A 12,329-nucleotide genomic window follows, 5' to 3' on the forward strand; every position below is an offset into this window, starting at 1 on the left:
ACGCCTTATGGGGAGACGACTCCTACGGCCTTCGGCTTTGTTTGGAAACCCACTGGCTGTCTCGAATTTAATGGGAGGAAAGGAATGACAAAATTCTAAGCCAGTAGTTCCCAAAGTGTGGAGCATCATCCGGGAATTCGTTAAATGCGAATTCCCTGGCCCTTTCCTAGACCTCCTGTCTCTGAAACTCCCGAGATAGGACCCAGCAATCTGAATTTTAGCGAACCCTCCAGGTAACTCTGATAACCACTCAAATTTGAAAAACACTGCCCTAAGGCTATCGATATTTGTGTCCCCCCGCCCCGCGGAGGTAATCTGTGTGAGTATACCTGGCTCCAGGAACTCGGCAGAAGATGAAAATCTATACGTTAATACAGGACCTGTGCTCACGGGACAAAGGGATGAATAACGTGTCAATACTGGGTATAGAAGTCAAAATCATATATATGTATATTTTTAAATCTAGTCACATTCCGTCTGTTCATTCACTAGCAATTGGCCCATTCCAAGCTGGTCTTACGGCAACCAAAGATAATCTTTTCAATTAACAGAAGGATGTTAAAATACTCGACTATAATTGTGGATCTATTTCTCCTTTCAATTCTGTCAGTTTTGTTTCTTCTATTTTGCAGTTCTGTTATTAGGTATATAAACACTTAGGATTGTTAGGTCCTCTTGCATTGATCTCTGCCATTGAGAATTACCCTCTTTTAACGTACTGTATGTGATATTAATACAGCCAGCTTTGTTAGCATAGTATATCTTTTCCCACCTTTTTAACCTATTTGTGTCTTTATAGTCAAAGTGGGTCACATATTGATAGTATTATATATTTGGGTCTTGCTTTTTTTGTCTAATATGACAATTTCTTTTACTATGTTGTTTAGAAACCCCATATTAAAGTGATTATGAGTATAGAAACCCCCTATTAAAGTGATTATGAGTATGGTTGCAGTTTTTCTGTTTTCCAATCTGTTCTTTGTTCTCTAACCCTCCCTGCTCTTTATTTTCCTTTTTTTTTTTTTTTTTTTTTTTGCCCTCTTTTGGATTGATCAAGAAATTTTTACAATTCACCTTAAGATTTTTATGATACAACGTCTTTGTTGGCTTATTAGCCATACTTGTTTTTTTTAAGGTGTTACTTTAGGTTTCTCATATACATCTTTAATTTATCTCAGTCGGGATCCCTGGGTGGCGCAGCGGTTTGGCGCCTGCCTTTGGCCCAGGGCGCGATCCTGGAGACCCGGGATCGAATCCCACGTTGGGCTCCCTGGTGCATGGAGCCTGCTTCTCCCTCTGCCTGTGTCTCTGCCTCTCTCTCTCTCTCTCTGTGACTATCATAAATAAATAAATTAAAAAAAAAATCTTTAAAAAAAATTTATCTCAGTCTGTCTTCAAGTAAGAATATACTTCTCTATGTATAAGTTAAAAACCTTACAAAAATGTACTTCCATTTTCCCTTAGACTTTGTACTATTGTTTTCACACATTTTACTTCTATGTTATAAACACATAATTATTTTTGCTTTAAGCAATTATCTTCCAAAAACATTTTTTAAATAAATATATTATGTTTGCTCACATATTTACCATTTCTGTGTATATCAGATTTCTATCTAGTACAGCCATTTTTTTTTTTTAAGTCGGGGATGGCCAAGTGGGGGAAATGAAAGAATTTTAAGTAGGCTCCACAGCCAACATAGCGAAGCCCAATGTGGACTTGATATCACGACCCTGAGATCGTGACCTGAGCCAAAATAAAGTGTCAGTCACTTAACCAACTGAGCCGCCCAGGCACCCCCAATTCACAAATTTAAGGTGTATAATTCAGTGATTTTTAATATATATTCAGAGAGCTGTGCTACCATCACCACAATCAATTTTAGAGTACTTTTAATGCCCAAGAAAGAAAGCATATATCCATTAGTCAATTATTTTATCCCAGACCCTTTGACCCTAGGTAACCAGTAATCTACTCCTGTCTCTTTGGACTTGCAGTTCTATCAGTGTTAGCTCCACGGATTTTGAAACTCTGGTATTAGATGTATAAATATTGAAGATTGCTGTGATTTCTTAATTGACCTATTTTTCATTATGAAATGACCTTTATCATGGTAATATTCTTTGCTCTGAAATCAACTTTGTGTGTTATTATTATGGTCACTCCAGCCACTCTTTTGACATTAATTCCAGGGAAAGTGAAAAAATGTTTACAAAAGGAAAATTATAATTTACCTCATGGCTAAGCCCTTAAATAGCATACATAATCACAATGCTAATGCTAAATTAAATATCAGTCTATTCTAACTTAAATTACATTGTAATATATTGTAAAGGATGGAGGAATAGGAAATGTTTCGTGTTTGTGTGTGTCAACACACATATGGGCAAGAAGCTAAATCCTTGTAATGCATACTGGGAGGCTAATAAATATTGTTTAAATCGGGGGGAAAATGTAGCCACACAGCATGTTCATTCACACTGTGGAGGTACATATCAAAAGAAAAGCCAAGATAGGGGTTGGGAAACTTTCTGTGCCAAGGGTCAAATAAAAAATATTTAGGTTTTGTGGGCTTGGGGTCTTAGTAGCTTGGCAGCTACTGAACTGTGCCCTTGTAGTGTGAAAGCAGTCATAAATGCCCACTTCGGCAGCGCATATACTAAAATTGGAAAGCAGTCATAAACATTATGGGCATGACTTTACTTTCTTCTTTCCTTCCTTTCTTCTTTCTTTTTCCCTCCTTCCTTTTTAAGTAAACCCTATGTCACATGTGGGGCTCAAACTTATGACCCTGAGATTAAGTGTCACTTGTTCCACCGAGTCAGCCAAGCACCCCTGAGCATGGCTTTTTTAAATAAAACTATATTGTAATAGGCAACTGTCTAGATTTAGTCCTTGGGCTGTTTATTAATGCCTGAGCTAAAGGAATTGAAAGTAGTTGACTCAGAAGTAAGAAAAATAGGGGGGAAGAGAGACTGAGAAATGCTCTGGTCTTAAAAGACCTTGTATAACAGGATGACTCTTTAAACTATGAGTATATGTTATTTTGCTTAAAATAAAAAGAATCAATAAAAGGTAAAAATCAAGCCCTCTGCCAAGACTGTCTGCCTCTTGCTTGAAGAGACTGAATAGGGAATTAGTTATACAAAATTACCCAGCTCAATATCCTATATATAAAGTGAGCTTTTGAATTGGTGTATTGGATCCTGTATTCTCCCATTACCTTTAGGATGTAGTGAAGGAGTTGTATGATTTTCCCAGAGGTAGAAGGGTTTCAGAGAGCTCAGGTTCTTCCGTCACTTGGCAGAGTTTGCAGCAATGGTGGTTCCTGATCAGTGAATCAGAAACACAGAGAAACCTCCTAACATTTTGAACCTGAGTTTAGGAACTTTCATTGAAGATGCGGGAAGAAAAGAAGCAGAGTAAGCCAATAAAAGATGGTATCATCACTACCATACTCCTGTCTGTTACACAAGAGATAATTCTTAGACTTTTAGAAATAAGACCTCAAGAACAGAACAGTTGACTTAGAATTGGATCCAACACAACTATAGGGTCCTCAGCACCCAAACTAATGGATCTTCCATTGAGTCATTTGACATTAACGTTACTGATGTTATTTCCTTACTCTTTAAGTCTCTGGTGTTTTTTGTACCCTTTGCCTTTTTGTGCATTCTTATCCCTACCCATTCTCTAAACTTTTTCTCTACCAACAGTTTCTGCTAACTTGTACTACCTGAAAGTCAGTATGTTTTAATTTGTTTAAGGCCTGGCATGAAACTTTTGGCCTCTCTAAACACTTAACTATCCTTCTAGACACTGCTTCTATTGCTATTTCCCAGTTTGGTTTATCCATGGTTTGGTTACTTTCTATATTAGTCCATTTCACAAATTGGTCTCCCTTTGGCAAAAAGCTATGGCTGGAGAGTTAGGGTCATATAGAACAAAATATGGCCACCAAGAGGTGCCTTCTGGTTGTGGCTTGTGGGCAGGACAGTCTAAGCCCAGGCAGCAGATTGAGGAGAGGTAAAATAGAATTAATGACTAGGAAGTGGAACACCCTCTGAGTATAATTACCATGCCTAATCACAAAGAAATAGGCAATATTTAATTAATTGATATTATCTATTGAGGGAGGCCTTTATAATAAAATCATATAAGGGAGAGTAAGAACACAGAGTTAATGATGTAGGGTGGGCTTAGGTGAGAGTGGCATTACATAAACCTCCCATGAGAAGAATGAAAATTCCCAATATTACTGGCAAAAAGATATGAGTCAGTGGATTGGGGATGTCTATAGAATGTAAGAGTAGCTGGTAGCTTATATTAAGAGGGAATGGGAAATCAGTCACAAGAAATCACATAATATGTGATTCCATTTATATAAAATATCTAGAGTAGGCAAATCCATACAGGAAGGAAAATGAATAATTGCCTAGGGCTTGGGTGGGGGAAAATGGAGAGTGACTACTAATAGGCATGAGGTTTCTTATGGGGGTAATGAAAATGTTCTAAAATTGATTGTTGTAATGGTTGCAAATTCTGTAAATATACTAAAAACCATTACATTGTACATGTTAAGTGGGTGTATTATATTCTATATAAGTTATATTTCAATAAAGCTGTTAAAAGAACCAACAGGAACTTTTGAAGATTCCAGTATCATTGTCTTGAAAACTTGTTCCTAGACCATGGAAAGCCATAATTAAAAAGGAAAATGTTCGGAGCAGACAATCTCTCCTCTGCTGTCCTGGCCACTGAGGCTCCTTTACAGTTTAATAAACTTCTATCTCCTTTCTTCTGCCTTAGGTGAGTTCTTTCACTGCCTGCACCACCGGCCTTCACCCAATCTGAATGTCCCACATTTTGTGGCCCATATGGAGAACCTCTCCTGGGCGGAGACTATTCTCAGATTCTCTTGGAATTTCCCAGGACTTTTCCTCAATGGACCAACTCTAGTACTCCTTAGGGGACTGACAACCGTGGCCAAGGTTATTCCTTGGTGAGGATCTGAAGCCCCAGGGGGAGCCCACCACACCACCCTTGCTGAAAGGGTGAGGAATTTACCCTTTTGCCCCTTTTGCCCTTTGATCCTTCCTTCCCTCTCCTTTCTTTTGGGCCCTTTGGCAGTCTAACCCTAGTACTTCTCAGACAACTGAAGATCTCTGGCCAGGATGGCTCCCAGGTGTGATCTAAAGGTCTGAGGGCAGACAAGTCAGACTGCCTGTGCCTCTGAGGGTGAAGAATCCCTTTCCTTTCATCTTCCACTCCATCTCTCTGAAGTCTCTGTTCCTAATGGACAGTGCACTTGACAGTAGAAGCTCATCTAGGGAAATCTGCATGCATGATGGACTCATTTGGGACCCTTTCCTTTTTTTTTTCTTTTAAGATTTTATTTATTCATGAGAGACATGGAGAGAGAGAGAGAGAGAGAGAGAGAGAGAGAGAGGCAGAGACACAGGCAGAGGAGAAGCAGGCTCCATGCGGGGAGCCCGATGTGGGACTCGATCCTGGGACCCCAGGATCACACCCTGGACCAAAGGCAGGTGCTAAACTGCTGAGCCACCCAGGAATCCCTGGGACCCTTTCCTGATGCTGATTTAACTCAGCTGCCTGGCTTCTTTTGCCCCACCTCCCCACCCCTTTTCCTTTTGTTCCCTTGGGTCCAGCTGCCATCCTGATCTACAGGCAAAATATGTTCCTATGCATCTGATTGAATCCAACAATTACATACAAATGATGATTCCACAAGGATTCCAGCCCATGCCATCAGAGGGTCCCCTCCCTCTAAATCCCATGGACCTGGCCACTAGGGAATTTCACTTAAATTCACTCAAATCTCCTCTCAGCACTTTAATATAATGCCATGTTCTGGTCTATGACTGCACAAAACCCTTGATGGATCCACAAGTTTAGGTAGGGACAGCATGCCTTCCTCTGTTCAATATGAAGCAGCTACTGAAGATGATTCCTCTGCTCAAATGCCAAAGATTTGTCATTGTTGATCTCTGGGGGGGGGGGGGGGGTAGGTGGGGAAGAATGTAGAGGCCACTTGTAGACAACAGGCTTGACCAATGGAAACCTGAGAAAGGCTAAAGGGCTCACCATGACCACTGGGCTGAATGCAAACAGGCTCATTAAGTGACCCACTTCAAAATAGCCATAGGCCCTAGCTGACCAATGGGCTACTTAAACTGGACATAATTACCAAAGAAGGAAAATTGCATACATTCTCATACCCTCTCATTTCCCCCATAATTTTAGCCCTACCACCATGTCCTGGTAGATAGTCTCTCCTTACTCGTTCCTCCCTTAGTATATTCAATAAACTTCTATCTCCTTTAAGTTAAAAAAAAAAAAAGAATGAAAATTGTCTAGATGGTTGACACCATACAGTGTCCTTGTTACCTATAAGCTACAGCAAAGAGAGCCAATAAAAATCTAATCAATTATATGCTTCTGAAGTATATGTAACTATAGGTAATTCAATCTGTTCAGATTATTCAAATCAATCTATCCAATAAATAGATTTAAATATAAATCTGTATCCAAATTTTTGCCAAGTGTAAACAGCATCTGCTTCACTTAAAGTAAGTTCCTGGTGTTAAGGCATGGTATTTTACTTGAATGATGGTCAAATAAATTCAATTAATCTTAATTGTTGGTTGCTTAATTTTAAAGTAGTTTCCAAAAGCCTGATCACATGGTCATTAGCTTGGTAAAGGTTGAAAAGTGTTTGTGAGATGACTGAGGTGCTGGCAAAAATTAGGAAAGATGAATGCTAGGTCCCCCTGGTTCTCACTAGCTGTTTGGACCTAGGTAACTCACTCTTTGAGCCTATGTCCTCATTTATAAAGTGGGGATTATAATATTGGACTGACTACCTTACTGGTTATTGGGAGGATCAAATGAAATGGAGTATGAAATTACTTTTAATGAGTTAAAATCCACGCAAATGTATGATATCTGTTCTCATTAGGCTAGATGCCATTTAGTTAACCTAATGCCTGTGATAATGGTTAAGAAGGTAGCATTCTGCAAAAATGTCCTCTCCTCACTGCCTAAAATGCCATTTGTATGCACAGTGAATTCTATAAGCTTGTTCCGAAACCATCAGGATATGTGACTCTCAGTTTAATATCTTCAAGAACATTGTTCCTAGAAATGTTGTTGCAAATGCCCTGAAAAGCCCTCTTCTAAATATGAAATAGGCTTATAGGTTAAAACTGGGCATCCAGGAGATGAGGACTGGTAATAACACTGCCATCTTATCAGAAAAGGTTAAGAAGGGGCCTCCAATCTCAAATTATAAGATGTTTGGAACACATCACATTTTGTCAACAAAATAAAGAAAATGAAGTTTAATTTCCCAAATTTTTATTAAAAATGGACTCTCATCAGATATCTTATTGCAAAGATGAAATCTCACAAAAGAGCAGTAAAGTTTGCCATAATAATAAGCTTTAAATAAATATAAATTCTTTTTGCAGTTCTTGAACTTGAGAGGTTTTTGTTATTAAAAAAAAAAGTGTTTTCTTTTTTCCATGAGTCATGGACATTTTTCCACAAGAATTTCTATTCATCGGAATAATTTGTTAAAATAAGTGGGGAGGGGAGCCAGAGCTGGGGAGGAAGAAGAAGTGGTGCTCACTTAAGTCTCTGAAAAGTTAGAAAAACAATTCCCAGTTCATTTCTTAAAATCTTTATTACTTGGTACTCTTAATGTAAAAATTGCCATTTTTTCCCCTTAAATCCTCAGTCTTTACTTTGTACCTTAAAAGAATAAAAATAACTCTACCTGATTAACCACAAGAGTCCCATGGCAGATACAAAGCTAAGACTAAAAGGAAACTTTTAAATATATTGTATAACATATATTTGGTTACGACTACCTTAACTAGATAGTTTTTAGATCAATTTCTCCTTAGGTAGCATTTTTGTTTTAAAAGTGCTGAGGTAAATGTCTAGGAGAAGAATATGTCTATGTGGCACTCCTTTCCAATTGAAAATGTTTTATAGTTAACAAAACAACATGACAAAAATATCCTAAATACAGTACCAATTCATTAGCATTTCCCTGGCAAGTTTCCCTTTGGCATTTTTGCATAAACACAGGAGTCAGTTTTGGAGGGCAATGGGGGTAAAATAGCACTGCTTGGTTTTTTGTTTAGCTCCATGAGAGCTAAGCAGATGTGTGCCCAGTGGTATAGGTATTCGATGACAATATTACCAAATTTCCATACTTCAATTCGAGAATGACCTGTACCAAGAAAAAAAAGTTAATTCGGATAGTTTTGTAATTCTATTATTAAAATATAAGTTCTAGTATTATAATGAAAGTTCATTAGGTATGTTAAGTTAAAGCCATAGCAGAATTTTATGTAATTATAAGAAAATAGATTATAATAAATGTTGCTATATTCATATAATATTATGTAGCATTTTATGATTAAAGAACTAGAACTACTTTTGATTATAAATCTCAAAAACAAATTATCACAAAAAGTATATTGTAAAATAATATGTTCTTGGGGCACCTGGGTGGCTCAGTTGATTAAGCATCTGCCTTTGGCTCAGGTCATGATCCCAGGGTCCTGAGATCATCCCCTGCTCAGCATGGGAGTCTGCTTCTCCTTTCTCTGCCCCACCTCCCTGCTCATTCTTTCTTTCTCTCTCAAATAAATAAATAAAATCGTTTAAACAAATGTTCTTTTAGATAAACCAAAACACTGCATAATATTATATTGTTTATAGATTCATAAGCATGTAATAAAAGAAATCATGCATAAAACTGATAAACATCAAATCATAATGTTAACTTTAGAGAGAAAAGAGAATGGGATCAAGGAGAGATAGAAAGTCTCAACTGTTTCTATAATGTTTTATTTCTTTAAAAGTGTCTGACTCATAAATAGCGTTAAGATTGAATATAGCATATGGCACTGTAATGACTACACAGGTGTTAATCCTAACTTATTTTAAAGTAAACTCTACACCCAATGTGGGGCTTGGGCTCACAACCCCAAGGTCAAGAGTTGCATGCTCTTCTGATTGAACCAGCCAGGCACCCCTCTAACTTCTATGTTTAAAATATTTCCTGGGATCCCTGGGTGACGCAGCGGTTTGGTGCCTGCCTTTGGCCCAAGGCGCGATCCTGGAGACCCGGGATCGAATCCCACGTCGGGCTCCCTGCATGGAGCCTGCTTCTCCCTCTGCCTGTGTCTCTGCCTCTCTCTCTCTCTCTGTGACTATCATGAATAAATAAAATCTTTAAAAAAAATAAAATATTTCCTAATTAAAATTTATTTTAAAACATGGGCAGCCCCGGTGGCGCAGCGGTTTAGCGCCGCCTGCAGCCCAGGGTGTGATCCTGGAGACCCGGGATCAAGTCCCACGTTGGGCTTACTGCATGGAGCCTGCTTCTCCCTCTGCCTGTGTCTCTGCCTCTCTCTCTCTCTCTCCCCCCCTCTCAATAAATAAATTAATCTTTAATAAAATAATAAAATATGTGATCACGGCACACCTTGATGTTTCATTTGTCAAATTGAAAACTATTAAACTGTCATTTATAAAAGTTACTTTTCCCCAGGAGTCAATGACTAATATTCAGACAGAATGGTCCAATGAAAAGGGAATATGCTTTGAAAGTTGAACAGAGGGACGCCTCAGTGGCTCAGTGGTTGAGCATCTGCCAGTCGCCCCAGGGCGTGATCCTGGAGTCCTGGGATCGAGTCCCACATCGGGCTCCTTGCATGGGCCCTACTTCTCTCTCTGCCTGTGTCTCTGCCTCTCTCTCTCTGTGTCTTTCATGAATAAATAAAATCTTTTTTAAAAAATTATAAAAGTTGAACAGATCTGGGTTCCAATTTGGCTCTACACCAACTAGTTCTGTGACTTTGAGCAGTCCACTTAATCGCTGTTAGTCTGTTTCATCTTCCATAAAACAGGGATAATACCTCAGATATTTTATGAGGATTAACAATGTTATAGTTTCTAAAACATATTAATTACCTTCCTTCTTTTAGGTTGACTCTCACCCTCAGCTTGGTGTTTTATACATTTTTGTTAATCCTATTGTCTACTATAGTGCCTAACCCAATAAATGTTTGCTAATTTGAGTTGACTAAACCATTAAATGATACTCATAATTGAATAGGAGTTTTTAAATATCATCTTCTATCCAATGGCTTATTGACAACAATGACAATTCTGTGCCTCATGGGTATCTATTAGAATGACAGAACATATTTTATTTCCCTATATTCTAGCCCTTTTTTTTTTATATATATATATGAAGGAACAAGATTCCTTGAATTAGATTTAGCCTTTCTATGGTTTCAAAGTTTTGGTAACAAAAGGTACAATATGAGATATGAAAGTCACATAAAAACTGGGAAATATTCACAAGACTCAATTTTTATTTGAGGGTAACTTTAAAACATGGGGGTACAATTTTGTAAAATTCTCTCTTTTAACACACACAGAAGTACTATCTTTTTTCTAAATTGTTCCGGGACTAAAGTACGGAATGATTAAGTTAGGTTTTTCAAATCTTAAAAGTCTTTTCAGATTATAGCTTATTAACATAAGTGACCATAATGAATGGAAACAAAAACAGATGCTGGTCATGAGAGCACATTAAAAATACCTGATTCATCTCAAGTTATATAATACTAGACCAATCAACATAAACATTTAAAAATATTGAGGTGCATTTGTTATAATTGATCCCTGTTGTATTAATTAGTTTCCTGGAACCTTTACAAGGTATGCTATAGGTTGCAAAGTTTACTTTGATTATCTTAATGTTCCAATGTTAATGAATCTAAAGTTTATTCAAGGTTTCATTCCTAAAACCAAGCCTAATTCATTTTCTGAGATATCAGCTTTGTTGCACCCAACAGTTTTTATTCTGCCCTTCCCAAATCCCCATTAAGAGCTCTGTTCCCTTGATGCCTGCCACAGTGTTCTTATCTGAACATCCAAATGAAACAGACCCCTATCTGCAGCCATTATTAAGCTAGTCAGCCATCTCCACGGTGATTCAAGGACATGAGGATGGGGAGGGAGGCTTCTCCCTTTCACAAGCCCCTTTTGCTTATTTCCTGTCTTTTTGTTACCGGGGACAGAAGCTCTGGACCTATCTGGGCTGTGGTTCCTGTTTGCCTGAGTTTTCCAATGAAAGATTGATGTGTTAACAACTGGCTGTAATGATTTCTCTAATGAAGCCTCCTTGGCTCTGTTGGGTTTCCATTAAAGATGGTTGAGCGCTACTGCCCTCTTGTGATGGAGAGATGCCAGATTTTGCCGCTTGGCAGATGTCAGGTTGCACAGGTTTCATTAATTCTTTGAAGCAGATATACTACTTTTGTCTCTTTTCTAACTATAAGAAATTGTGTTTTTTTGCTTTGCCTTGATAAAGGTTATAGTAAATTATTTGAAGGCATCTGAGCGGGGTAGCTGGGTCAATCTTCAAATCTCTTTATGAACCTATTGACTCAGAAACATTTTACGGTATTTTTGTAGGTTCTATTTAATCAAACTTACATAAGAAGTTGATTTCGCTGAAAACATTGGGATGTTTTAGGATATTTCTTTTTTTTTTAAGATTTTATTTATTTATTCATAGAGACACACACAGAGAGAGAGGCAGAGACACAGGCAGAGGAAGAAGCAGGCTCCACGCTGGGAGCCCAAGGTGGGACTCGATCCTGGGTCTCCAGGATCACACCCCGGGCTGCAGGTAGCGCTAAACCGCTGCGCCACCGGGGCTGCCCTGTTTTAGGATATTTCTAATTCAAATTCCCTTTATGGATCTCTGCTTTAACACTAGATTAGTTAAATCTTTAGAAAGATGGGCAAAGCAAAAATAATGAAATACTTAAGCATCAAATTCCAAAGTTAAAGTGTGACTGCTCCTTTCAACTAATAATCCAAGATCAGCAGTATGTCTTGAATGTTCCTCTCTTTATCATTAGTTCTTAGTTTTAGTTCCTTTATTTCTATTGTTCTATACATCCTATGCCACCTTTTCATATTACCGTTACATGCAATGAGCTCAATGTCCATGCAACATTGTATACTTAAAAGAGCATGTGTGTGTGCATATTTCAGTTTTCATGTGGGTCAGAAAACTCATATTTGCTATGGCAGTCAGGCACTTAATATGTCATTGTTAATTTAATGTAGTCTGAAATGTACTGTAGGGTGTTGCTTCCTGCTTATCAGGAAAGAACCAGTGGTAAGTAGGAGGAAAAACACATTTTTTTTTTTTTTTACATTTTCTTGAATTATCCAAAATTGAATAGAATTTTGTTCCGGGTGGAACA

The 12,329-nt window shown here is 38.0% G+C and overlaps 1 protein-coding gene across 8 annotated transcripts in view; it reads right to left on the reverse strand.

Moving 5' to 3' along the window:
* Positions 1-7,519: 7,519 nt before the first annotated feature.
* EFCAB5 (EF-hand calcium binding domain 5) overlaps positions 7,520-12,329 on the reverse strand; it is a 177,895-nt gene continuing 173,085 nt past the window's right edge. For all 8 annotated transcript variants that reach the window (XM_072779181.1, XM_072779183.1, XM_072779188.1 and 5 more), the window contains one exon: positions 7,520-8,260. In XM_072779181.1, coding sequence (XP_072635282.1) covers positions 8,067-8,260 — 194 coding nt within the window. In that variant the 3' untranslated portion in view covers positions 7,520-8,066. The remainder of the gene's footprint in view (positions 8,261-12,329) is intronic.

This window comes from Canis lupus, chromosome 16, assembly GCF_048164855.1.
Source record: "Canis lupus baileyi chromosome 16, mCanLup2.hap1, whole genome shotgun sequence".
NCBI classification, from domain to species: Eukaryota; Metazoa; Chordata; class Mammalia; order Carnivora; family Canidae; genus Canis; species Canis lupus.